This window comes from Myiozetetes cayanensis, unplaced genomic scaffold (genome assembly GCF_022539395.1).
Source record: "Myiozetetes cayanensis isolate MyiCay16 unplaced genomic scaffold, myiCay2020 scf15, whole genome shotgun sequence".
Lineage (NCBI taxonomy): Eukaryota > Metazoa > Chordata > Aves > Passeriformes > Tyrannidae > Myiozetetes > Myiozetetes cayanensis.
Genome location: NW_026087159.1, coordinates 17,702,709 through 17,730,181, shown reverse-complemented (window position 1 = coordinate 17,730,181; position 27,473 = coordinate 17,702,709). Strand labels below are relative to the sequence as shown.

Here is a 27,473-nt window from a genome sequence, read left to right as displayed (position 1 = left end):
GTCGTGGGCAGAGCCTTGTGGTTTTCCCATAGTCTCAGCCCCTGAGCGAGTCATTCATGTCACTCCTCAGCCAGCCTGGAAAACCCCTGCCAGTCACTGGGGCTGGAGTGTGGACAGAGCCCAGGAAACAGGCTTGTGTGGGCTGAAGTGGGCTGAGAAGGGCAGAGCCCTGAGGTGGGGTCTAAGTAGAAGGTGTCCCTGACCATGGTAGGGGCATTGGAACTGGGTGGTCTCTAAGGTCACTTCCAACCCAAACCATTGTAGGATTCTATGACACCCAAGCTTGGGTTTTGTCAGCTCCAGTAGAAGGCTTTGACCTGGTCTGAGACCAAGGAGCAGTCATGGGCTATGGAAAGAGGGGGGGTCTTTCAGAGGTAGCAGCATCAGACCTCCAACCCCAAACAAAGAGATGAGACCCCCAAACATTAAGATGAAGCCCAAATAGCATCTCAGTGTGGTCCAGTGCTGGCTCTGGGGCACAGAAACATAAAGTAGTTTGAGTTGAAGGGGACCTATAAAGGTCATGTTGTCCACCCCCCTGCCATGGGCAGGGACACCTTCCACTATCCCACATTGCTCCAAGCCCTGTCCAACCTGGCCTTGGACACTTCCAGGGATGGGGCAGCCACAGCTTCTCTGGGCAACCTGTGCCAGGACCTCCCCACCCGCATTGCAAAAACCCTTCTTCCTTACATCTAGTCTAAATAGACCCCTTTTTATTTTAAACCCATCACCTCTTGCCCTGTCACAACAGGTTTGTCACCATCTTTCTCGGAGCCCCTTTAGGCCCTGGAAGGGGCTCTCAGGTCTCCCTGGAGCCTTCTCTTCTCCAGGTGAACACCCCCAGCCCTCCCAGCGTGTCTCCAGAGCAGGAGGGGTTCCAGCCCTTGGAGCAGCTCCGTGAAGTGGCCACGGAGAGAACCTAAAATTCTCGTGCAACAGTGGCTGGTGACAGTGACAAGCTGGGGAGGACGATGTTCTTCTTGGGCTTCAGCAAACCCCCAGATCGTCACCCTGGCACAGTTCTGATCCACGGGGAGACAGACCCAGGCTGCAGGAGAAGCACGGAGGAGGTGGTGCTGATGTCAAACGCAGAGAAGACGATGCCCAAAGCGCTCCCCTTCTCACCGGAGCCTCCTTTCTGCTCCTGATCTCGCCAGTTGAAGAATTTCCAGCCAGATGGGCTAAACCCGCAGCTCATGGCAAAGGGATGAAAAGATATGGGAAATTAGGTATTTATATATTAAAAAAAAAAAAAATCGACCGACCAACCAACCAACAAAAAAAGAGAGAAACCCATAAAGCGAAGCCCCCGAAGTTGCGAGGCGGGGTGCGGGGCGGCTCGGGGAGCCCCGGGGCGGCCGTGCGGGGCCGTGCGGGGCGGAGCGGGGCGGGGGCGGTGGCGGAGGGGGCACATGCGCCGTGCGCGCACTGCGGAGCGGCGCGGGCAGCGCGGGGAGCGGAGCGGAGCGGGGCGAGGGCAGCGCCGGCGGCGGCGGCGGCCGCAGCAGCCCCGCACGGCCCCGCACGGCCCCGCACGGCCCCGCCGCCGCACGGCGCGGCCCCCCAGCCCGGAGGAGGTGAGCACAGCGGGTGCGGGGATGACGCGGCACCCGCAAAGTGGGGGGTCCCCTTCCCCCCGTGCGTGAGGTTGCGGCGAGGGGACACCGCATGGGGGAGGCGCTTTACAGTCTTTTTATTGGGGTCCCCCGTGGCTTTGCATCCTTTTTGGGGGGTCATCTTTGAGTGGAGGGGATCCCCCACGGTTCTGCATCCTCGCATGGGCGGGTGGGTGATCCTTTGCCGCTTTGCATCCCTGCGTTTGAGGGGGAAGGGATCCATCCCTTCGCATCCTTGCAGTGTGTGTGTGTGTGGGGTCTTCCACCCTTTGCATCTTTGCGGGGAGGGGGCGCGCCGCTCTGCGTGCCCGGATTGCAGGGGGTTCCCCCCAGCTTTGCGGCCGCGCAGGGGGTGGGGGGCTGCCCTCCTTCCCTTCCCATCCTTGCGCTGGGAGGGGGCTGTCCAAGCCGCTCCGCATCCTTGCGCGGGGGGTCCCTGCCCTTTGCGGCTGTCCACGGTGCGGGGGCGGGGAATCCTCCGGCGTTTCGCACCTTTGCGCGCAGGGGAGGGGGTCAGGCTGCTCTGCACGTTTCCATGGCGGGAGGGAGGGATGCCCAAAGCACTTGGCACGTTGGGCCTCTCTGCGCCCTGGCGATGGGGAGGGGGTCACAAAGCTGTCCCTTTGCATTCCGGCACGGCACAGGGGGTACCTGGCTGCTTTGCACCCTTACGTGGGGGCGGGGGGCATCACTTCACATCCGTGCGTCTCAGAGAGGGAGGATCCATCATCTTTACATCACTGTGGGCGATGAACTGGGCTCGCCGTTGCCCGTGCACCTACAGCCAGTGCAGGGCAGGGCTCATCACCCCCTGGCTGGGGAACGGGGGGGGCTCCGGGGGGGCTGCAGCCCAGTCTGAGGCTTGGGGTGCAGAGGGGACAGCGCTGAGCAGGCCACAACCCTGGTGTCACCTGTCACGTGTGTGCCCCCAGCCTGGTGCCTTCCTTGGGATTTGGGCCCCCCCCTCCGTGTTTGGAAGCCCCCTTGCTGGAGCCCCCACCCGGGGTGCCCCTGTGGGCAGGCTGCAGGTGGGCCCACACCCCCAAAGGTGCAGGGCCTGGGCCTCCATGCTCAGTGATTCAGCTACTTGCAGGGAGCTTTAATTTTATCGCTGAAAACTGGAGTTCTTGCTGCCTCGTGGTGGTGTCGGAGTGATAAAATACCCGTGGATTAAGATGCTTTTTCCCGTAGTTTGTGGCTGCTTTGGGGCCGCCTGGACCACGGGAACAGGCGCCGGATGCACTGCTGGACAGGAACCGGAGCAGGGGAGAGCAGCACCGGGGGGGTGTGGGCAGCTCGGCATTGGCAGGATTAATAATTCATCTTCAAAACTTCAGCCTGCCAAGGCACACCCCTCATGCTGCAGCTCGTTGGGTTGTAAGGAGGTTGCTGGTAGAATTCCATGAAAAATGGCATTTTGGTGGCATTTGTGTATCTCAGGAGCTTCCACTGTGCCAGGCTGGGGGAAGGTGAACAGGGGAGGTTGGTGACAGCGTCAGGCAGGCACAACTCCCTCTGGCAGCCAGAAGGTTAATGTGCACCCAGCTCTGCTGCCGCAAACGCAGAGCAGGCAAAGGGCTCTTACCCAGAACGCTGTGAAGCAACTCAGATCCCAAATGTCCGCTGCTTTCCCCGGGAGCTGAGGCCCTCAGAGAAAACTCGAGATGAAGCATATTTTGCTTTGAGCTGTCATCTCCCTTGGCCCACTTCTGAACCGAAGATGCTCATCCTCCATTTTATGGCGGATGACAAATCAGCCGCCGATGCCAAGATCTTGACAAGTTACGAACAACAGCCCTCGAGCCAAAGTGTTAAGGAGCAAAAAAAGGAAAGCAAGAACACTTTTCTGCAGAGCTGCTCATCCAAAGAGGCACCCTCTGAGCTGCACCCCGCGGGCGAGAGCCGCGGCGTTTCGCACGTCTCCGTGAGGAGAGGGGCTGCAACCAGCTCCTGGCTGGGATCTGCCCCCACTTCCCCACATCCACCTGCGGATTTTTGCAGGGAGCAGGTCGGGCAGCGGTGGGAGAGGCCACACTGACACACCGTGCGGGGAGTGCCGGGCACACGGCCCTGCTGGGCAGGGCTGGCTGGGAGCGCCTGCCCCGGGGCTGGAGGTGCCAGGCCTGCGGCTGTGCCCACAGGCAGCAAGTGCTGGGTTTCCAGAAAGCCCCTTGCTGCTGGCTGAGGGTTTCCTGGGTTTATCAAAGCGCCTTCTATACTGGGGAGAGAAAGGCTGGCTTGTTCGGCAGCGTCCTGCTCACACAGCCCGGCAGCCAGCGGCAGAGATCCTTCTGGTAATGAGCTGGGCACAAGGGGGAAAAACCCGCCACTGGAGATTTTCCTTTGGTGATGGAGTCATTAAAAACAACACATGATTCCTGGGCCAGCAGGGATCTTTTCCAGCCAAAACAGAGCCGGGATCTGTGCTGTGTTCCCACAGCCCCATCCCCTGACTCCTCTGAAGATCAAGGCAGCGTCGCTGCTCCCAGGCAGGAGCCACCCATGGAGCAGCCAAAGGATGATGGAGGGGGATCATGCAGTTCCATCCACACCTTGCCCCACACCTTTTTCCATTCAGCGTTAGGGTATCAGGATTTGGTGGTTTTTTTTTTTTTTTATCCATAGCAGAGATAGAGCCAAAAGGTGTGGGTGGTGCTACTGGGGCTGGCAGCAGTTTCTGTGGGATGGGAAGGACCTGAAGAAGTGGCCCTCAGCTCCATGACCAGTGCCAAGGGTTATTCAGGGCTCCCCATTTCTGAGATATGGAACAACAGAACCCAAACCCCACATCAGCTAAACCCCAAGGAAAAGTGCTGCATGAAAACCTGCTTGCAGGAGCTGGGGTTGTTTAGCCTGGAGACAAGAAGGCTCTGTGGAGACAATGAAGCCTTCCAGTACCTGAAGGGGGTTTATAAAAGGATGGAGAGCAACTTTTAACAGCGGCAGACAGTGACGGGTCAAGGGAGGATGGTTTTAAACTAAGAGAGGAGAGATTTGGATTAGATATTGGGAAGAAATCCTTCCCTGGGAAGGTGGTGAGGCCCTGGCACAGCTTGCCCAGAGAAGCTGTGGCTGGACAGGACTTGGAGCAACCTGGGCTAGTGGGAGGTGTCCCTGCCCATGGCAGGGGGTGGGACTAGATCATCTTTAAGGTCCCTTCCAACCCAAAACATTCTGAGATTTACAGCAGTTGCTCATCATGTAACTGTAAAAACCCATCGTTTAGATAAAAACCACCCAGGAGCCTGTTTGTTTTAACCCAGACTTGCAGTAGGACGAGGTTTTCACGCTAACCCCAAGGTAACAAGACAGTTGCATTTATGGCATCCTCCTAAGCAGGGCTGGTGCTGTGGAGCCCAGCCCTCGGAGGTGGTGGAGATTTAGAGGCAATTTAGTCAAGTGCTGTTCCTAGAGCTGAAACATTTTGCAGCAGAAGGGGAAAAAAAACCCCACCAAACTCCACCAACTGTGGCATTTACTAATAAAGCTCTCGGGGAATATTTTTAGCTGTGATTTAACGTTGTGTTGCACTTTGCTGCGAAGTGTTTGCTCGCTGAAGCCTCCTGGCAGTCGCTCCCCGTGGTGGAGCTGCCTTTGGCTGAGCTGGCAGAGGAGGAGCTGCAGATGGGCCGGAGGAGAGGTGGGGGCAGCACTCCCGGCCGGGAGGGGGATGTCCCTGCCCGGTGGGACACAGGTCAATGTCCCAGCCCAGCAGCCACAGAGCTCTGCCCCAGGGCCAGCCAGGCATCCAGCTCTCTCCCCCCTTTGGCTGGAGCGCCTGACCCCTTCCCCAAAGCTGCAGCTCAACCCAAATCTGTTCTTGGCCGGCAGCAAATATCCCTCTGTGCCACCCAGGATCAGGGCTGAGACCTCTCAACTCATTTCACCTCCCTGCAGGAGCAGGGAGGCCACAGCCTCCCTCGAGCTGATATCCTGAGGATGGGGTCCAGAAACAGCATCCCACGTCCTGGGGCTTTGCAGCCCCCCAGGTGTTTTGCCACCTCCTGCTTTGCCATGAGATGTGCTGACCCTGCAGTGGGCCTGGGCTGCTTCCCGTGGCCCCAGACCACGTGTAAAGCCAGACTCCTTTGGGATGCAGAGGTCTCAAGGAAGGGGCAGGCAGTGGCATTTGCTTCTCCCATGCCCAACAACCTCAGTGCCATCCTGAGAGTTTTCCTTCACCAGAGACCTGCCCTCTGCTTTGTTTTAAGCGAGGAGAATGCTTGAGATCCAGACAGTTCTAATATACTTAATTAACCTTTGGATAATAGCTGTGGAGCAGTGAGCACCTTCACACAGAGCAGTGACATTTGTCATGCTGGTGGTGGTCACAGGCCTTTGGGCTGGCAACAAAAAAAGAACTGGTCGCAGATGCATTTCGTAAATTAGAGCAGCGAGTCCTTGTGGTGCAGCTCGTGCTCCATTTTGTGGGAGTAAATCAGCAGATCTGGCCCAGCTCTAGCAGGCAGGTTCCCTGCACCACAAGGAGCCGCCTGCACAGTTTTTGCTGGGTGAATTATTTTTTTTTTTTTTTAGACAACAAAGCTTCAGCCCCTGTAGGCTACAGGCTCTGCTCTCCCTCCTGAAGATGTTCATGGCCCACATCAGTCCAACATCTGGCATTGGGAAGTAGGAGTTTAGGGCCATCTGAGCCAGAGATTGCCCTCAACCATTAAGTGGCTGCTGATGGCCCTGTCTGTCCTCTGCAGGCTTGTCCTGTTGCTCTTTGAACCATCCCACACTGATTCCCAGCACACTCCATGGCAGAGTTCCACAAATCAACACCTCGAGAACCTGCTGCTTTCACACCTACTACCTATTTCTGTCTGCTCAAAACCACCACACACCCCCAGATCCTTCCCAGGCCTCTTCTGTACCAGATCTGTCCTGCCAAACTCCACAGGACAAGCTCCTTCAGGCACTGACAAGCCCAGCTGAGTGTTGCCTCTGCCTCTTGACCTTTCCCTGACGTCAGAGTCAGGGGTTTTGTTGCTCCTTTAATATTTCAGGACTGCTTTGTGTCTCCCTCCCGTACCCAGTCCCTCCTCACCTCACCATTCCCAGGGTCCTGTGCCAAAACAAGGTCCTGAGCAGTCACTGCGAGATCTGACACTTCTTGTTTGGCTGATCCTAATTTGAAAACTTTTTGTTTGAGGTTAAGAGATTGTCCAACGTACCACTTGGGGCTTTTGCACTACCCTGACTGCTGGCACCCAACGGAAGCTTTTGCTCCCTTGCAAAAGCCTCCAGTGCCTGGCAATGTCTGATCCTCGGGGCTCAGCATCACCCTGGGGAGCCAGATTTGGGTAAGAGCTGTGACTGCAAGGGCTGAACAAGTGGACTGCCCCAAAGCTTGGCCCAGAACTGAGCTTAGTGCTGGGCTGAGCCAAACTCCCGGTCTTCAGGCATTTGGTTCACCACACACTTCCCCACGTTCTTCCCAAAGCCAAGCTCAGGGTTTTTCTCGACTGACATGCAGTGGATGAGGTTTCCCTCGTTGCTGCTGCTCCACACACCACTCAGCTGGTTGGGTGTGTGCTCCAACACTGCCACACGGGGTGTTGGACAGCCCCCAGTGGCTGGTTTGGTTTGCAGGTGGGGATGTGCAACATGGACATCTTTCCCTCCAGTGCTGCCCATCTATGCCGTGGCTCCATTCCCAATCCAGGTTTCTCCTGAAGGGAACACCCAGCCATAGATGACAACCCCCAAAATGCCCTTCTGCCCCACTGTGGCCCAGAGAAGGAGGGTGGCTTCTGGGAGACTTTTACCTCCTGTCTCCTGAACACAAGCAGGGCACCAGGTCTGGGACTGCAGATATCAGGCACTTACCAACCCAAACATCCATCACAGGGATTACCCAGCACCTGGGAAACCTGCTGTCACCAGCTTGTCCCTCCTTGACCTTTAGGCCCCTTTGGACCCTGCTGCAGAGTTTTAAGTCCCATCTCAATCCCCTGCCCAGAGCGTGGGTGGGTTTGGGGGCTCAGTGGGGGCGAGGACACAGTTATGGACATGAAAAGCTGTTGCAAAGAAAATAAGGAGCAACAGCTGGACACAAAACTCTTCTCTCTGGACCCTCTTGCAAAATGAAAACTGTTTTTCTGCCCCTAATGGACTCCAAGGATCTAAGCTGCCAGATGTGAAGGATAACATCTGGAAGGAGCCAGCTGTAGGAGTCCCCTCTGGACCAGTCCAAATCACACTCCCAGTCTGGTCTGCAGGGACTGGGAGCTGCCAGCTGGGATTCAGGGCAGCCCTTATTCCCCAGAACTCCTTGGTCTGGGAAAGCAGGGGCTGCTGCTCAGTAGCACCAGCAGCTCTGCATTGGGGATGCTGTGGGCAGTTGGCTGATTGTTCCTTGGGAGAAACCAGCTTCTTAGGGCAGAAGATAAAGCTCATTTCTGGTCTCATCCCCTCCCCTGCCTGGGCACCTCAGCTGATCTGTGCTTGGGCACAGTGAGCTGGATGTGGTTCCCTTCCAAGTTCCTCTGCTGGTTTGGAAAGTGGGTGGGAAGCTGGTGAACCTCCTTTCACATTTCCCAGCACAAGATTTAGTAATTGACTCTTTCCACTGCTGGGGAGAGGAGCTGAGTGATGGGAGAATCCCCACAGTGTGTCTGTACCATGACAGGAGCTCACAGGAAGCCCCTGGGTGGTCCCACTCCTCCTGCCTTCCACCTCCAGGAAATTCCTGCTGATTTTGTGGCTCCTATTTTCCTTCTCCTGCAGCCTGACACCACCTCCCACTGAGAGCTCCTCATTTCCAGTCAGGAGCCAGAGCAAAACCTCATGGATTTTAGTCCATGTCAGTGATGCCAGGGCCTGGCTGATGTTCCTAGACCCAGAGGAGGAGATGCTCACCCTACAGCACCATCCCAGGAGGGTTTGGCTGGTTGAGGTTGTACCTTTGGCTCCCACACCCAATAGAGCAGCCAGCACCTGAGGAAACAGGGACCATCCCATGAGGAATAAACAGGAGAAGCAAACCTTACTGAGGGTTTGGAAAAGCCAATGTGACCACCTAAACCCGAGCTGGGGGCTTACACCATTATCCCAAGGCAGCTGAAAGGTGGGATCAGAGGGGTCATGCTGAGCTGGGCAGGGAGTGCTGCCACCCATGGCTGGGGTCTCCCTGTGGCCTTGGAGCCATCAGCTGCATCTCCTGATGCACCCTCAGCTAGAGGGGAAACCCAAACCCTCCAGGGCTGGCACATTCCCTGAGTCACAGTGGGAAAGGAAAGCAGGAGCAGGGCAGGAGGGAAAGAGCCCATCCCACCTACAGCCATCCATCCCAGTGGTGTCACACCCTCTGTGCTAGAGGTGGCATTTTGCAGCAAAGCCCAGCCCAGTGCTGCCTGTCAGGGTCAGACACCTGCACCAGACCTGGAGCAGCCTGACAAGGTGGAAAACCCTTCCTGCCATCCAGCCTGAGCATGGACACCGAGGTTAAACATCCCTGCATCGATTGTGTCCCCTCATCAGCACTGCTGTCACTCTGGCTGTGCTCTCCCAGCTCCAGGACAAGGTCACCACAGTGCTGTGAGGGAGGTGCCACCCCAGCCTCGCTGCCTCTGCCCTTGCTGGGGCACAGCAGGGCCGGGGGCCACGGGGGGAAGGGGAGTGGGAGCTCAGGGTGACCCCAGAGCAGGAGCTCCCCAGCAACCCCTAGAGCCAGCAAACAGCAGGCAGAGCAGAGTCTGCTGGCAGGCCCAGGGGCACCCAGAATGAAGGTCCAGTGTCCACCCTGAAGATTGTGCCAAACCCAGGAGTTTCCCCAGTGCCAGCACCCACCCAGGGCAGGAGCGGGACCAGCAATTCCTTCAGAGCAGGTCTGGCACCCCCAGCTGAGTTTGAAAAACCTCCTGGGCCATGGGTGGGGCCGGGGGGTCCCAGATGAGGCTGATCAAGGCCATCAGGGGCTAGTAGTGCCCATGGCAATGTGTCTGTTTGGCCCTGCAGCTTCCCCCTTGCAGATGGGGCTTTACTGGGGCAGTGCCCAACTGGGCTGTCCTGGGGGTACCAGTACCTGATTGTTGGCCCATGGTGCTGAGCACTGAGCTGGGGGCTGGGGTGCTCCTATGTATGGAAGAAGTCTTTAATAGCTCTAGGCCTGACTGGCAGTGTTTGGACTTCTCCCTCTTGCACCAGGGAGCCACCCCAGCTCCCAGGAGATCCCTGCCCCTGGGACCCCTCTCCTGAAGGTTTGAGGACCTACCACCCTTAATCACCCCCTGAAAGGCTTGGAAATTACCAGAAGTATCAGCAAAAGCAGGAACCCCTTTGCTGGAGCTCTGACCAGGCCACCAGCTCTCAGGATTTGTGTGCATCTGCTTGGGAAGTGTGAGCAAGATGTGCCAGGAGGGATAGAAATCAAGTTGATGTCTGTGGGGTTGTGTGTAGCTCATCACCACCCAGAAAATTGTGGACCCCTGAGTTGGGACAGGCCTTGAGGGCACAGGTTTTAGGTCAGAAGTTGGGTTTCAAGCCAGAAGTCAGAGGTTTGGTGCTGCTGGTGCAGCAGGCTGAGAGAACAATTGCCATGGGAGGGGTTGGCAGGGGGTTCTGTCCCTGTGTTCCTGTTACCTGCCACTAACTGGGCAGGGTTAAGAAGCAGCTCAGGCAAAATTGCCTTCCCAGGCTATCCAAGCCTAAAAATGCGTACCCAGTTCCTCCTTGGTTCCTCCTGCTGCAGGCTCTGAGTTTGGGCTTTTTAGGGGTGAGATTAAAGGGATTTTTCCTGTCTGGGGATGCTCTCCCATGGCACATTCCCAAGTGCTGCTGTCAGGCCCCTTACCCACCCTCTGCCTCTCTGCAAGTCTGTCCCTGCGGGGAACTTTCAAACCACAAACTTTTTTTTTTTTAATTCATTCCTCTCTGGGGTCCCCGCGGGGGCTGGAGGAGCGGGTGGCCCCAATTCCCCCCGGATTCCCTGGGAGGGACAAAAAGCCGGTGCCGGTGGCTGTTTCCAGTGGCCGTGTCCCAGGCGGGTGCGAGAATGGCTCTTTGTTCCCTGTTTCTAATTGCTGGGCTCGAGCAGCTCGTTAACAGCTCTCCCTGTGCCCTCCGGTCCCTGCGGCCGCCGCTCGGGGGGAACCCCGCGGGACGTGCCGGGGCTCAGCCTCCGAGGGCGGATTTTGGGGTGACACATTACACCGGCTCAAAGCGGGCTTGAGGTGAAGCTGCCAGCGTTGCTCAGCTCTTTATGCAGCCAGGGGGGAACCCAGGGGGTGCCCACGGGATGTTCATGGCCCGAGCAGACATCCATCAGGAGACATCCAGAGTCTCCTCTGCAAACTCTTTTCTGCTGGCAGAAACCTCTTGGTTTTATGGGCGCCAGGGACGGTACCAGCCCCACATCCATGTGCAGTGAGTTTGGGAAGCGCCGGAGGACACGCGGTTTGTTTGCTCTGAGCCCAAAGCGTCGCTCGGGGTCAGGGCTGGGTTCCTTCCCACGGTGCCCCGACTGGCCTGGGGCAGAGCAGAGCCCAACCCTGTCCATACCGACCTGGGAGCACAATCAGCCCTTTGGGAAGCTCCATATGAATGACTGAGGAACAAGTTTTGGACTCGTTCGTGGAGGGAGCTTGAATTTGCATTTGAAAACTGCGGAGGAGCCGGTGGTGCTGGCGGGGGGACGGGAGCACTGGCCGGGTGCTATCAATGGGAAACTGTTCTGTCGAACGCTGCCGGGGCCAAAAAATGTGAACTCTGCAGATTGCTGGCTCTGTTCGCGGGCAGCAGTGCTGGCTCCCGTGCCGGCTCCCGGCGGCTCCGCTCCCGGCCATCAGCGGAAGCTGCTTTTCCTTCGCTGCCGGAGTTCTGTAAAGACGGGGTGGGTGGGGGTGCCCGGCGTGTGAAACGGGGGGATTCCGCTCGCAGCACTCGGGAGCTGGGGATGCTGCTTGTGCTCTCTGCTCCTTATCAGTCCGGCCATCAGTTCGCCTTCACGTTGGGAGTGGAGCTGAGTCCTGGCTGTCCTTGTCCCAGTCCCAGGCTGCAGCACCCCAGGAGGCATCACCTTGGTTAATAAATGCTCCTTTTTTTGCCTCTTTTCCCAACCTGTTTCCCACCACTCCCCGCTTACATCAGGGGGATGACCTGCCCTCAGCATCCCCCCACCCCGTGCTGCCCACCCTTCACCCTTCCTCGCCAGCTCCCATGGGTGTTCTCGCTGGAGATGAGGCTTTTGGGTGAGGGCATCTCCCTACATCTCCCTGAGCCCCAGAGAAAATGAACCATGCCCAGTTCAGGTTGAATGGCAGCAGAGCCAGGGGCACTCAGACATGCTTGGAGGGGCACCCAGAGATGCTATGAGAGCACCTAGAAATGCTGGGGGGGCATGCAGGGAAGCTGGGGGGGCCATGCACGGAGCTGGGATGAGCTGGGCCCGGCAGCTTGACTCAGTGCAATGTGTGCACAAACAAAACCCTGGAGAGCCGGCAGTGAGCTGGAAATAATGGCATTACAAGCGCTTCCTCGCTTCTCTTTGGGCTGGATGAGGCTTTTCGGGGCCAGCAGAAGGGAAGCAGCACATGGGGGTTTGCTCCTGGTTTGAGCACGGCTCTGGAGGTGAGGGGGAAAGGATGCAGTGCTTGGCAGGAGAGCACAAGGGCAGGGGCAGGACCCTGGTGTGGTCCTCACCTCCATCCTGGCATCCATGTGCTGGCCAGCACCCCAAGGTTTGCACCCACGGAGCAGCCCCTGCTTGGGAAAGCCCCGCTGCCACCCAGTGTGGGCAGGAGGAGTGTCCTGGCCAGAAAGCAGAGGGAATGGGAGGACAAGAAGGCAAATGGTAAAATGCATTTTCTTTGTTTCCTCTCTTTCTCTTTTTGCCAGCAGAGGTGTGAGGGCTCCCGGGCAGGATGCCGCTGGTGAAGAGGAACATCGAGCCCCGGCACCTGTGCCGGGGGGCTCTGCCCGATGGGGTGACCAGTGAGCTGGAGTGTGTCACCAACAGCACCCTGGCTGCCATCATCAAGCAGCTGGGCAGCCTCAGTAAGTCGTGGCATGGCAATCCCCCAGCGTGGGACGCTGGTGGGGTGGTGGGTTGATGATTGGATGCTGCAGTCGCTTCCTCTGGTTCCAAACACAGAGAAACGGGGGCTATGTGAGAGCCATGGGAGCTGCAGCCCCTGCTCATTCAGTGGGAATTATCCAGCTAATTCAAAGGAGGAGGATGCTCAGGGCCAAGCCCAAAACTGGGGATTTTTAAGACATTTTAAGGTCTATTTTTGTCCCACAGCTTGTCTGTGCAGTGGGGGACAGAAAGCCTTCATGAGCCTCTTGCTTCTCCAATTGGCCAGGAATAGGAAGGTCAGGGGAAGATCTGAAATACTCCAGCCTATGCTTTTTAGTGTGAGAGCTTTATGAGGAAGAGAGGTCTATATAAAAGGTCTAAATCCTCAGCTGCCTCCCTTCCCTGAGACTGATCTCAGCAGAAAAGGGGTGGACAAGAGCACTGCACACCAGTGTGAAGCTTTAATAGGGACAACCTATTTCATTGCTGAATATCCAATTAAAATACAGAGAGAAGCCCAGGTTCTTCAGGGCTCCCCCTCTTCTCTCCCACTCCAGAACCAGATTTTTCTCTAAAATACTCCCAGAAAAATAAACCCTGTATTTATGGACCTGCTGGAAGTGACATGGGTGCTCAGGTCATGGGTAACTTGTCCAGAGGAAAATGAAATCAAATACAAATGACTGAGTTGGGTGAATGATCTGAGAAGGTATCAAAGGTACCTTGATTTTGGGTGCTGTTTGATATGTGGGTTTGGAGGAAATCCTGAGGATCTGGGGTGTTGGGCTGGAATGGCTGCTGGGATGGGATGGGTGCTGGGATGGGATAGGGACTGGGCTGGGGTGTGGGATAGGATGGGATGGGATGGATGCTGTAGCCTACAGGTGTCAGCAATGCTCTTCCAGACTCCTTGCTCAGCCCCACAGGTAGGAACAGCCCTAATAAAGAGCTGCTGTAGCAATGCATGGAGCGCTGCAGGAAAATAACTGCTAAAGTTATTATAAAGTTAATATGAAGTTATTACGAAGTTAAACAAGTCACAGCTTCTCCCTGCTGTAGAACTCTCCCCTCTGCCCTGCTCCTGGTTGCCACCTTCAGGGCTGGCTTTCCACAGCCCATGCTGTGTGATGGTCATTCTTTTGGCTCATGTGTCCTGGTGCATCCAAAGGCTTTTTGGGGCACCGTGAATGTTCTGTGCCCCCGTGGGTACCACTCACTGGAAAGGATGCTTGAGGGTGTTTGTGGGGGTGGTGTTTGTGCTCTCCTCCCTCTCTGCAGGGCTTTGGGAGAGGGTGAGGCTCAGACTCCCAAAAAAACAGGGCTGTGAAGAGCATGGAGCCAGGGGGGAGGTGTGTGTGCAGGGGATGGGCTGGTGATGGGCACGGTGTCCCCTGCCAGGCAGGCACGCCGAGGACATCTTCGGGGAGCTGTTCAACGAGGCCAACAGCTTCTACATGAGGATGAACTCGCTGCAGGAGAGGGTGGACCTGCTGGTCATCAAGGTGACACAGTTGGACTCCACCGTGGAGGAAGGTGAGGGCCTGGGGCTGTTTTGGGGTGACAGCCAGGGCATGTTCTCATGGCTGCACCACCCGCCACACCTTGTTCGGGGGGGCTGAGGCCACCCCTGCATCCCTTCTCCTTGCTGTGCCCACAGTTTCGCTGCAGGACATCAACATGAGGAAAGCCTTCAAGAGCTCCACGGTGCAGAACCAGCAGGTTGTGTCTCGCAACTCCATCCCCAACCCTGTGATGGAGATGTACCAGCGCTGCGACAAACCCCCGCCCCTCAACATCCTCACGCCCTACAGGTACAGGCACATCGCCTCTGGGGGGAACAGGGGGGTCCCAGGAGGTTCTTGGGAACCCTTTCCAAGAGAGGCATCAGGTGTGCACCCCATTTGCTGCTTGATGAGGCCTGAGAGGCCGATTTCTGCAGCTGCTGTGCCACCACCCCCGCTGTGAGGGCGGCTGGGATGGGTGACCCCCCAGTGGTACTACAGGTAGTGACCTCTGTGTTGGACATGTTCCTGGTGGGGCAACAGCTTATGGTCGTGGCTGTACCAAAGCCCATGTGCAGGGGAATGGGTGTCTTCTCCTGATGGAGATGGTGGCTGATAACTTCTCCCTTCCCAATGCTCAGGGATGACAAAAAGGATGGCCTCAAATTCTACACCGACCCCTCCTACTTCTTCAACTTGTGGAAGGAGAAAATGTTGCAAGCAACAGAAGATAAGAGAAAGGAGAAGCGCAGACAGAAGGTAAGGGGCAGGTGGCGGGTGCTGGAGGGCTGGAGCTGGGGTTGCCTGGGACCTGGGAACAATCACCTTCCTGTGCAATCTGGTGCATCTCCTGGGGCTGGGGGATGCTCCCTGGGCACTGCTCCTGGTCCAGAGGAGCGGTGCTGGAGGTGGAGCTGTGGCTCTGTGTGCCCCCAGGAGCAGCGGCTGGTGGAGGACTCCACCCGGGAGGTGAAGAAAGTGAGGAAAGCCCGGAACCGGCGGCTGGAGTGGAACATGATGGCGTATGATAAAGAGTTCCGGCCCGATAACAGGTTCTCACCATCCCCCTATCACATGGCGTCATCGGAAGGATCACTGTCCCCAGATAATAGGCAGGTTCTACCTACTGCATGTTTGGCTCACCAGCTCTGCTTCGCTTTGCTCTGCTCCGTCTGTGGGGGTTCGTGTTCCCGCACCAGGGTTGGGGTGATAAGCTGTAAACCCATGGTAGCTTCGTGGTAGCTGGTGCCGCCAGGGTGTCATCCTGGACCTCAGGAGCAACCTTGGCATCGGGGTAAAATCGGAGCACTTTCCATTTAGCAGCTACGGGCAGAGAGTGGTTCAGCTGTGTCGGGGTCCTCCTCCCCTCTGCTGCCTCTCTGCTGTCCTGTACATCTCTATTTTTGTGGCTGTTTTTTGTTTCGTTGGCTCAACCCCAAAACACTCCCGTCCCATCCCCCCCATGACCCCCCCTTGCCACGAGTATAACAGTGGGGTTTCTCTGCTGCAGATCCTACGCGTCAGACGCGGCCGACCACTCGTACCCGGCGAGCCCCAACCACCCCGCACAGCTGCTGGCCCCGGCGGCCCACCTGGCCCCGGCAGAGCACAAGGAGGGCGTGCTGGCCCCCCCCAACCCCCAGGAGCACGTGTACCGCCCGGCCCCAGGCAGCCGCCAGAACAGCCTCAGCCGCCTGCAGCAGCCACACGCACCACCACCACCCGAGGCCGTGCTCAACGGGCCCAGACCCCACCTCGTCAAGGAGTACGGGTAGGGCTCCGGCCCTCTGTCGGGGTGCAAGGGTGCCCAGGGCAAGGGAGCCTTGGTGGGGGCCTGACCCCCCGTTTTCTGCACTGAGGTAGAGAGGAGAGCTCTCCTATGCAGATGTCGTGGTCTGAAAGTGAGATCCAAATCAGTCAGGAGTGCTTTTGGGGTAACCTCATCTCAGGGAAAAACAGGGCTGGGGGGTTCCCCTGGGCTGTTGGCCACCTTCCTACCTCCCCATGCCCCATAGTCCTTCCTGCTGGCAGAGTCCTCCCACCTCTCTCTGGCCCTGGGGGGCCAGACCTTACATGGGGGTTCAGAGTGAACCAAGCCAGAGTGGAGCCTGTTGGGTGCCGGGGTGGGTGATGGGTGCTGGGATGGGTGAAGGGTGCTGGGATGGGTGAAGGATGATGGGTGCTGGGATGGGCGAAGGATGATGGATGATGGGTGTTGGGATGGGTGAAGGATGATAGGTGGTGGGTCATGGGATGGGTGAAGGATGATAGGTGGCGGGTCATGGGATGGGTGATGGGTGCTGGGATGGGTGAAGGGTGCTGGGATGGGTGAAGGATGATGGGTGAAGGGTGCTGGGATGGGTGAAGGATGGCTGGGTGCCACCCCTCCCCTACCACTGACACTGCCCTCTGTTGCAGCCCTCAGCCAGTGCCCATGGCCGAGTACTTTGTGCCGCCAGCCCCGCCACCCCCACCGCCCGTCATCCCCTCGGCACAGACGGCCTTCGACAGCCCCATCTCGGCCCCCCCGTGCTGGCCCCCGGCTCGGCCGGGCCCCCCTCCTACGCTCCCTCTCCGCCCCGCGCCCCCGGCCCCTACTCCGCGTCCCCACCTCAGGCCGGCCCCATGGGCCCCCTGTGGCTCCCCCCGCCGCCCCCGGGCCCCCGGCAGTCTCGGCCTCACCGGCGCACTCGGCCTCGCCGCCCGCCCCCGCCGTGGAGCCCCGCAAGCCGCAGATCCCACTGATGCCCATGAGCGACGCCCGGAGCGACCTGCTGGCTGCCATCCGCAGGGGTGAGGGGGCAGGGGAAGGGGGAGATGTTGGGAGGGTGGGGGCAGGTCCCTGGCACCGTCACTGCAGGGGCAAAACACCTCTTGGGGTAGAGCTGGGGAAGCATCGGCTTCACTGAGTGCAAGGTGAGCCGCAGGTGGAAAGGTGAGGGGTGAAGGTGGCGACACCCAGGTGGGACCTGAGGGGGGAACAAAGTTCAGGGTGTTGGAGGGAGGCTGGTGATTCATTGCCAGAGGTGGAATGAAGCCCCACAGATCACTGGGTTCCTTTCAGGCTGTAGAGGATGATGTGCTCCAAAGTCTCTGCCATTTCCCCTTCCTGCAAATCTGCATGGTCAAATGGTAAATTTAAAATTCCAGAAGGTTCAACATCTTCAGGGTGAATGGAAGCAGAGGAGGAGCTTTATTCTGTGGTAGAGCTTTATAACCACACACATTGCATTACTCACAGAATCACAGAATCGTTTGGGTTGGAAGGGACCTTAAAGACCATTCCAACCCCTGCCATGGGCAGGGACACCTTCCACTAGCCCAGGTTGCTCCAACCTGGCCTTGGGCACTCCCAGACATGGGGCAGCCACAGCTTCTCTGGGCAGCCTGTGCCAGGGCCTCCCACCCTCACAGAGAAGGATTTCTTCCCAGTATCCCATCTAAGCCTACTCTCCTTCAGTTTAAAGCCATTCCCCCTTGTCCTACCAATCCTACAATCTCACATACCTTTGTAATCACCCACACCCTCCTGCCCAGGGCTGCAGCCCCCTCATTTCAGCCAACACTTCATAACGGGGGGATGCTGCACGTGGGCTGTGCCGCTCCTAAAGCCCTCCCCCCTTTCCTACCGCAGGGATCCAACTCCGGAAAGTCCAGGAGCAGTGGGAACAAGAGGCCAAGAAAGAGCCCGTGGGCAATGACGTGGCCACGATCCTGTCGCGGCGCATCGCGGTGGAGTACAGCGAGTCCGACGACGACTCCGAGCTGGATGAGAACGAGTGGTCAGACTGAGGGGCCCGGGGCTGGGCTGGGCTGGGCCGGGCCGGGCTGGGCTGGAGGAGCCCCCAGCTCTGCCCCAGGTGTGTGTAGGCGCCTCCCCCACCGTCGATGCCGACGAGCGCGGGCGGCCCCGCTCGTCCAGGAGCTTTGCTTTTACACTTTGTCCAAAACCCTGCGGGCAGCAGCAGCAGCAGCACTGGTAGGATACACCTCGGAGGCAGTGAGAGCAGACATTAGCAGCACCTTCGCGTTTCAGTGACTTCCCAAATTCTCTGGAGGCAGGTTAATAGGATTGCTCGTGGTTTACACCTGGAGCAGGACCAGAGGCTGGCCCTGAGCGTGCTTTGGGAGAGCGGGGAGCTCCAGGGGTGGCAGTGCTTTTCCAGCTAGACTGTAATTGTGGTAGCGAGCTCCTGCAGAAGAAGCCTGTTTGCACAGCTGGTGCCACCATGGGAGCTCAGGGAATGGCTCTGCATGGGCTTGGGGACCCTCTGCTGTCGGAGTTTCTGGGGTCAGGCAGCTCCAAAGCCTGCCCATGAGCAGGAGCCTCCTTCCCCTGAGAGTGATGCACCATGTTTGGCAGCAGCTCTGTAGGGATGGTCCCCATCGTGCTGTCACTCCCCAGAGAACCACGGAATGGCTGGGTTTAGAAGAGACCTTTAAAGCCCATTGAGTCCAATCTCTTGCAATGAACTGGGACCCCTTCCACTAGACCAGGTTGCATGAGAAGACCAAGGTGTTGGTGACCTGAGCCCATTTCTGTCCTTAGAACTGGTTTTCTGGGAGAAAAGGGTGAAGGCTTGTGTGGCTGGCAGGGACACACGGCCTTGTCTTTGCCAGTGAAGGATTAAGGTGTCCAGGGAGCTTCCCCAGACCCAGCTCTCCTTGGCCTTAATGTGACACCATTTCAGTGTTCTTTGAAAAAGAAAGAGAAGTTAATTAGACAATCTGCTTAACTTACCCTTTGCAGCCCCACATGCTGTGCCTGTACAACTGAGACCAAATCAGAGCCAGGCACTGGTTCCCCCTCCCTGATCCTGCCCTATTCCCTATCCCACGGGGCGGTGCTGATGGGGGAGCTGGAGAGCCAGGCCCCTGCCACAGCACTGAATTCTCACATCAAAATAGGGAGTGATTCATCCAAGACTTTTCTCCTCCCTCCACGGAGGGAGAAGGCACAGGAAGGCAGAGAGAAAGGATGGGGAATGCTGAAAATATCACAGTCAGGTGTAAAAACCTGCAGAGAGCTGGGAGATGTTCCCCATCAGTGGAAAATGGGCCAGGACCAGCTGTGGACTTGCCAGAATGGTGTCCTCAGGCCCTCTCTTGTGTTCCCTTACACCACAAGGCCCTGAATGGAGGAAAACTGAGGCCCCATGTTGCAGCTCTTCTGGGGAAAGCCTGGGCTCTGTGCCTGCCTCTCTACCTCTCCCAGTAGCCACGTAGGTGATGGCTACAGCAGGAGGATTTTGACTCTCCAGAAGCAACCAGAGCTGTAAAGGAGATGGGAGGATATGGCTAGGACCCAAAGGCTCATCCTTAAGTTCATAGAATCCTGGAGTGGTTTGGGTTGGAAGGGACCTTACATCTCATCTCATCTCATCCTAATCCCGTGCCATGGGCAGGGACACTTCCCACCAGACCAGGTTGCTGGTTCCTCACCCTGAGAAACGCTGGTGTTGAACAACACCCCAAACATCTGCTCATTCCTCCCAGGTGAGAAACCTTTCATGGCCAGACATGGTGAAACCTCTGCCCAGCTGCTGAGAAATGCCCCTAGGAGCGCTCCCTTCTCTTGGCTGGCACAAAATGGTCTCTTGTCCCTTGGGAGTGACACCTCCCACATCTCCACACCTGGGCTGGGAGCTGTGGGGCCAAGTGGGCTTGAGCAGAGGGGCAGCATGGATGTGGGAGAGGGCAAGGCGAGAAGCAGAAGTGCAATGGGATGCATGGAATGGCTCATCTACAAAACCCAAGGAAGCAGGACTGACCGGAGGAGGCAGGGAGTCACTGTGCACCAGGAGGTCGGGAAATTCCTGATGCTTGGTGCTCAGCAAGAGCTCTTGTTTCTGATGTAGATCCTCTGAATCACAGGGAACTGGATGCAAAAGCTTTTGGCCAAAGCCTGGCCAAGGCAGAGAGCCCTTGTGATGCCTGTGATGGGCCTTGCTTGGGAAAGTAGCTGGGATTTGACCTGGAACAGGTTCAGAAGGAAGTGTTGGAAAAATTCAGAGCAACATTTAATCAGGTTCCTGGTAGTATTTATTGTGGAGCGTTATTAACCTAGACACAATTGTAATCCTGTTTGTGTGCAAAGAGAAAGTGATTTATTTGGATAATTTAGAAAAAGTAATAACCCTTTATGAGGGAGAGAGAACAGCAGGGGCTGGTGGAGCTGCTCTTCCCTGATATGGGGGTCGAAGGGCTGCAGAGTCAGTGGGGGGCACCCACTGGGGCTCAGGCAGAGCAGAGTCACACCAGCCCTGGGAAAGGGCTCAGGGCCCAATTCTGCAAAGCTGAGCCAGTCCTGGTGAGAACTGGAGAGCAGCCGAGTGCCCTGGAAGATCAAGCCCCTTCTTTTCATGCACCAGTTGCTTTGTGTGTGTCACGTGGAACTGTGGGCATTCTGGCAGGACTCTGTTGGTCTGTGGCATGTCAGGATTGTCCCTGTATCCTCCCACTGCCCTGTCACCACCTCGTAGCTGTGCTGCCCTTGGATTGGCAGCTGTCGGTCACCCCATGCCAGCCTCAGGGTTGATGCTGTTCCGTGGCAAAGCGCTGGACAATTGGAATGGCTGGGGTTGGAAGGGACCTGGAAGGTCAGCTGGTTCCCTCAAGCCTTGCCTGCCCTGTGCACAGGCCGTGTCTGCAGGGCAGGTGTGCAGCTGGGAGCCTCACACTTCCTCACACCTTGATGTTCCTACACCATCCTCTTCCCTTTGGACATCCCAGCACATCCTCACCATTCCTGTTCTCCTTATAACCTCCAGCCCTTGATAACACAAACACAATTCACCTGCTCAGGTCCAAAGCAAGTCAGCAGGACCATAACCCCCCAGCACTGCCCATTGCTTGAAAACATCATGATCCTCCTCCTGCAGGGATCTGAACTGCCTTAAGCTGTGCTGGTAGCAGGGATGGGGCTGATCCCCCCCTCCTCATCCCAGTTGCTCAGCTTTCTGGTGTGGCTGGTGGAGAGCTGACCTGTGTAGTCAGGGTGGGCTGCAGGACCCATTTCTGGCCTGGTCACAATGATGCTCTTCCCAGCTCCCAAAAAAACAGCACCAAGGCAGGCAAGCACCCGGAATTTCTGAGGTTGGAAAAGTCCTCTCAGGTCATCAAGCCAGACCGTGAATGCCACGTGGTGGCACCGGGAGCCCCGATCTCACAGCACAGCCGTTCCATCTTCAGCACCCCCACCCGACATTTGGTCCACACTGGAGCATGGCCACCTTTATTTTAGGCACATTCATCTGCTTTCTGCCCAGGTGACCTGTGAAACCCTCCAGAAGCCACACCAGTTCCTCGGCTGGGCCGGGCTGGCGCTGCAGGAGTGGGTTGTGCCCCCTCATCAGCAGTGTCTGCCTGACCCACGTGCTGCACACTCCATATTTTGTACATATGTGCCTCTTCCTATATCTTCTTCCCAAAGTAGGCCATGCCGTGTTACACAACCTGAAATGCTCAAATCCTCATGTGGGCTGATATAAAAGTGAATATTTAAATATTTTATCTAGCTTGGCAGACATTAAAAAATACAATCCAGGTCACAGATGATTGAATTTCTCCCCTCTCAAGAGTACCAGAATTGGGCTGAGGAGATTCTCCTGTACATTAAGGTATCGTGTTCCATGTTAAAATATAGCAGTGCCATTTCATTGCCAACGGATAATCACGGAGTGCCAAACATTTAATGAGCCCAACTGATCTCCTGAGAGCTCCTCTTTCCATTTTATCTGCTTTCCCCGACTTGCCAATTTATGGGCATAGATTAAAAATAATAAATATGACTGCCAGCGGGGGGAAGAGCACCCTGAGCGCATACAGATGGATTGGGCTGCAGTCAGTGGAACAGTAAATAAGCCAGTTTGGTTCTGCTTGGAGATATTAAAGGAAGGCTGTGGTCCTTGAGCTCCATCAGGAACCTCTCGGACGTCTCTGGTTCATCTAAAAAGGGCACTGTGGGGACCACCATGTCCATGGTGTGTCTGTGAACCTACACCAGGTGTGAAGTCTGCTCTTGATGAAGTGTCTGAAAGTTGGTGGAAGTCCAGCAGTGTTCATGCCTGGCCTGGCACTCAGTGTGTCCTCAGGTCAGAGGGACCATAGGAGCTGGCTCTTGGTGCTGGGTAGAGGTGTCCTGAGGGAGAATGAATTGGGTACTTTCTAACTTTGCACCTTGGGAAGAAACCTAGAGAGGAGTGAACATCACATCCCATGAGAGCTCCTGCTTTTGCAGATGTTTTGTCTGGGGAAGGTTTTACTCCTGGGACAAACACGAGGCTGAACTTGGCTTCTCCAGAGAGCTCCCTCAGATTTCCTCCCAGCAACTTTTTCATCCCATTTTCCTTTCAATACACCCAACAAGCCTGAACAGAAGCTTTGCAGACTCCCCTGGGGTCAGAGCCTGAATTTACACCTCGGCTTTAATGACAGGTGGAAGTTTTGCTTGGAGGGAGGCAGGTTGTAGCACTGGAGGTGGTGTTTTGGAGCGTGCCTTCCAGAGGTCCATGGCAGGAACACAGTGCCATTTCCTGGTGGATGGACCATGTGTGGCCATGGGAAGCACTCCCCATCATGAGGTGCTGGCATGGGGAGCACAGGCTGTTCCTTTCCCCGAGATTCCCGTTTTCCTGTAGTGGTAGTTATTTAGGGGTAAGGTTTTCTCAGCTGGAATGTCCCTTTACAGATAAAAAAACCCCAAAACGATAAGGGCAAGGAGTCTGTCCTGAGGAGTTTACAGTCTACAGCAAAGACCATATAACCTGCACTGCACTTTAGAAGCCTCAAATGCTCACTCACCCACGAGTTTACCCTCCACTGGGCAGCAGCACCTCGGGGACTGTTGTCCCTTCCTTAGGTGACCCCGTGAGCAGCCCCATGACCACATCCCCCCGCTGATGTCCCAGTGGGGCTCTCCCACCCCTCCACTACCCCCCTGCAAAAGTGCCTGAGCCAAGCCATGCTGGGTTTGTCCCTGTGCCCTCAGGGTGGGCCTTTCCCAGTCTCCACACAGCTCTGCTCTCTGGGATGGCCATGGATGTGATGGGAAAGGCCTGGATGCACCCCTGCCTGCCAGCACTCAGGGCTGCCCATCAGTTCACGTGGTGGCCTCTGAGCTCATGCAAAACGTCCTCCTTCAGACACTTGGAACCCAAACCTAGACTGACATATTTTAATCAGTTTGAGAGTCAAAGGATGGGAGGGGTTAGGAGGGTGAATCTGGTCTTCCCTGGACAAACTCCAGGTTTTCTAGGATCGTTGTCTCAGGCTCTGCTTTCTCCAGGTAAAACTTGAGCTTGGATTTTGCTGGGGAACAGAATGAAAAAAAAAAAAACAACCAAAACCAAACCAAACTCCCAGTCACAAACTGCAGTGAGGTTTGCCCCAGAGCCTTCAGAAGGTGCCCACAGGCAGGGTGGGGGCAGGACACCGGGATGTTCCTGAGGGAGGACACCATCCTGGTGCTGTCACTAGGCTGAGGCAGAGCAAGGGATGGGCTCTTGGGGAGGGAAATCCCCAGGCAGGATCTGGCTGGACATGCCTGGCCACAGAGTCCCCAGAGGCAGTGCTGATGTGACTTTATCCCTAGGAATGTCTGGATTACAGACTGGCAGGACCCTGAGGCCATGGGCTCCTCCACAGCACTGCCTGATGGCAGAGCAGGGATGCCTCACCCCCCATGGACTTCTCCTAACAGGGACCTTCCCACAGCTTTCAGCCTTCCAGAGGTACCTCTGTAGTCTCTTGTTCTTCGCAGGAACAGGTTTAAAACTTCAGCAGTGACCTGCTGGTCGTTGTGAGCCCCAGTGTGTGTGAATTGAGCCTTCCCCTGCACGCCTCTCCCGTGGGGACAATGCCAGGGCCCTGGGCTGGCCCCGGGGGACTTTCAGCCCCATGGCAGCTCCAGCCCTTAGTTCTGTATCAAGTGTTAAGAGTGCAAAGAGGAGGAAAAACAACCAGAAGGGAAATAACCCAGCATTTTAGGTTGGTTTTGCTCCCACTGCTCTGTACAGGGAAAACCTCAGGTGGGTAAAACCCTCTGAAAATCCACGAAGGGCAGCGGGGAAAATAAATGTGTTCTCCCTGTCAGTGTGGGACTGAAGTGCACGGAACAGCAGGAGTGAGTTGTGGCAGAAGGGAGATGAGCCAGAGCTGGGGGAAGGGATGGAGAAACCGTGGAACAGGTCTGAAACTCTGACACAGAGGCTCTGCCTTGGGAGGGCTTTGAGAAGCAGGTGGGCAAATGCCAGAGAGGAGCACTGCCCATCACCTTGTGCTGGGCCAGGGGGTGGTGGAGGTGCCCACAGGGCATCTCTTCAAAACGTGTTTGTAGCTCTGCCTCGTCCCCTCCTGGGGGTGTGCCAGCCCCAGAGCATCTCCCGTCAGCCAGGGTAGCTGCTGGGGCACTCTCTTGGTTTTGGTGTTGACCCTTAAGTGCAATAAAGATAAAACACCTGAGAGGGAAGGAGCTGAGTGGAAATCCAGGACATGCAGCTGCTACTGCTGCATTTCCACAGTTAGAAGGCAGCAGCTCCAGCTCCTCAGGACCCTTCGTGGCCCACAGACTGCAGTGGGCAAACCATGCTGGCAAATTAAGGTGGAGATTTTAAAAGTTACCCTTCGATTTGGGTTAGCTCAGTTGAGAAATCTAAAAATAAAACCCCCAAAACCCTCCCCCAACAAAACTAAAAGGCAAACAAACAACTTACACGTGATTTCCAGAAGGACAATTTGTGCTGTTCCCTCCCCCTGGACCTCGAGGGAAGGTCAGAGCCAGCAACACTTCCCAGCTAATCACCAACAGAACAAGGCAAAAAATCCAAAAAATCACATCCTGAGGAGCTGGTGTTTAAGACAAAGCAGCAAGAACCTTATCACAGTGCAGCAAGGAGGAGGGGGTGTCTCCTATCACCCTAGGAGGTGCTTTTGACCCTGAAGGCCCTTCCCCAGCCCAAGTGTTTGAAATCCTGTTGATTTTCACCTCTTACTGGTACTGGTCCCTGCCTGACACCTCAGCTGGGAACACTTACTCTGCAGAAAGTCATTTCTTACCACGGAAAAAGCAACCATAAAAGTCTTACCTTTGAGCCTGGTGATGTTCCTGTGACTCCTGTTGAGGTGATTTCCTGGTGGCAGCAGGAGCAGCTTTGGCAGGTCCTGCCAGGTCTTCAAAAATCAGACTGCTGTGAGCATCAACAGCCCCCTCACTGCACCCCAACCCCTTCAAAATTAATTTTGTACTGAGATGTTTCAGGTCTACCTTTAGTTCTGGCCAGGTTTTATCAAATGGGGCCACTCTTGGTGGTTCTTTTCTTCTCAGATAAGAGCAGATCAGGAAAAAGAAAGAAAATCACAGAAGCCCAGAAGGGTTTGGATTGGAAGAGATGTTAAAGCCCATCCAGTCCCACCACCTCCCATGGGTAGGGGCACCTTCCACTAGATCAGGTTGCTCCAGGCCCTGTCCAAGCCACTTAAATCCCCACCCCAAAAAAAACCCCTGAACAAAACCCTTTCCTTTAAAATGCATTGTTAGGAGATTTTGGGGCTGATGGCTCCTCACCTTAATAGACTTCCTTAATTTTGGGGCTGCTTGACTTGGGGGGGATCTAAAGCAGGATGTCCCCAGCACGAGTTTGGGTTGATGCTGAGCCGTGCTGGCACCTCCCTCCCCTGGCTGTGGGATGTGCCCTGTCCCACCAGGGCTCAGCTCCCCCTGGGAATGCAGTGGGGCCACAGCAGCGTGGCAGCTCCCTACTGACACAAGTGCCTTTCCTGGAGGTCCCCACGGGCTGCCTGGGGTGGGTGGCCTCGCTGTGCTGGGAAAGGGCAGAGCTCACCTGGGGTGGAAACCTGGACCTGGCCAGACCCCAAGGTATCCTCTGGGAATCCTCCTGCCTGCACAGGGGGGAGTTTGGGAGCTGGTTTTGGCCAACCCAAGGAAACCTGCTCTGGCAAACACACATCTGGGTGCACATGGCAGGGGCAGGACACGTGAGGAGTGCAGGGAGGGGACAAACCCTGTCACCTCTTGGCTGTGGGACTTGCCCCTGCTGGTGGGTTTGCTGCAGGGTAGGTGCGTTGCTGCTACCATGGACAAGCATTCAGGCTGGAGAGCCTTCCTCCTCCTCCTCCTCCTCCTGTCCATCCCAGGGCCGTGGGCCAGAGCCAGCTGCTGCAGCAGGACAGGAGCCATCTCAGTGCCAGGATTCCACCCCCTTCGGAGTGAGGGCGGGTGCTGCAGGAGAGTCATTTTGGGGGGCACAGAAGACAGGTGAGGATCATCTCCTGTGCCCTGCACCCAGCAGGCTGGGGATCAAGACACCTCAGGCGCCCCAAACCTCCTCTGCACTACCCAAACTCAGCAGCTCTGAGCCAGGGAGACCTCCTGGAGCACTGGGGCAAACAATCCTACTGAGATAGAGCATCCAACTTGAGCTGGACGTGCTAAAAGCAGTTTTCTCCCCTTTTGGCACTGACTGATCATACAAACAGCCTGGAACCAGAGCTTGGGCCATCTTTGTGGAGGTTGGCTCCAGCTCTGCAGGGGTGGCACAGTGAGGGCAGGGAGGTGCCAGCCTGCACTGGCTTCCCGGGTGCTTCCTCAGCGTCCGTGGGGCTGCCCCCATTCTCCTTCAAAAGGCCCATTTTTTAATAACAGTGGAAGTATTGCCCCTATCTCCTGTGATTTGCCATTTGATGGAAGGAGCTGATGGGAGACAGGCATCTGTTGCAGGCCACGACTGATTTCCTTAATTCCATAGCTGAGATTAAAGAAGGAGATGTTCACTGTCTGATGGGGTCTTTAACCATGTGCACTTAGTCAATAGGTGAGTAGATGTTGCTGCCTGTATCTATCTACCCTACCCAGTTGCTACGTGTGAACAAGTGTATTTCTCCCCAGTGTTGTGGGTTCTGCCTGTGGTGACACAGTGAGGAAAGGGAGGGACTCCTGCAGCTTCCTTCTGTACAGTGTAGAGAGGAACCTGGAACGACCCCAGGCACCGCTTGTAACTACATTTGTTCAAGAAATGTCATCTTAATCCCAAACTGTTGACACTTTATGCATGTGCTAATGAAATTTAAAAAGAATAAGAAGGAAAAAAAGAAATTAATAAAGATTTTAAGAGGTTACAGTAGATTTGGGTTTGGCTTTTTGTCATCTTGCCCTCACTGGGTCCTTTGGCTGTGAGTTATCTACTCTGTGACATTCCCTCCTCTATCAGAGTCTGTGGCACAGAAGAAGCAGCAGAAAGCTGTGATCTCTTTATAACCCTTCATTTGGAGAATCAAACCCTCAAAGATCAACTAATTCCCATGGCTGTTTAATCC

The 27,473-nt window shown here is 56.2% G+C and overlaps 1 protein-coding gene across 1 annotated transcript; it reads left to right on the top strand.

The window, feature by feature from the left end:
- Positions 1-1,448: 1,448 nt before the first annotated feature.
- Positions 1,449-27,280, top strand: LOC126637404 (actin-binding protein WASF3-like). Its single transcript, XM_050310641.1, is given in 11 exon segments — positions 1,449-1,580; positions 12,462-12,617; positions 14,038-14,172; positions 14,297-14,450; positions 14,783-14,900; positions 15,078-15,253; positions 15,652-15,912; positions 16,560-16,669; positions 16,672-16,764; positions 16,767-16,934; positions 17,776-27,280. Coding segments are annotated over 10 exon segments (1,506 nt in total). The 5' UTR covers positions 1,449-1,580; positions 12,462-12,484; the 3' UTR covers positions 17,934-27,280.
- The last annotated feature ends 193 nt before the right edge of the window (positions 27,281-27,473 follow it).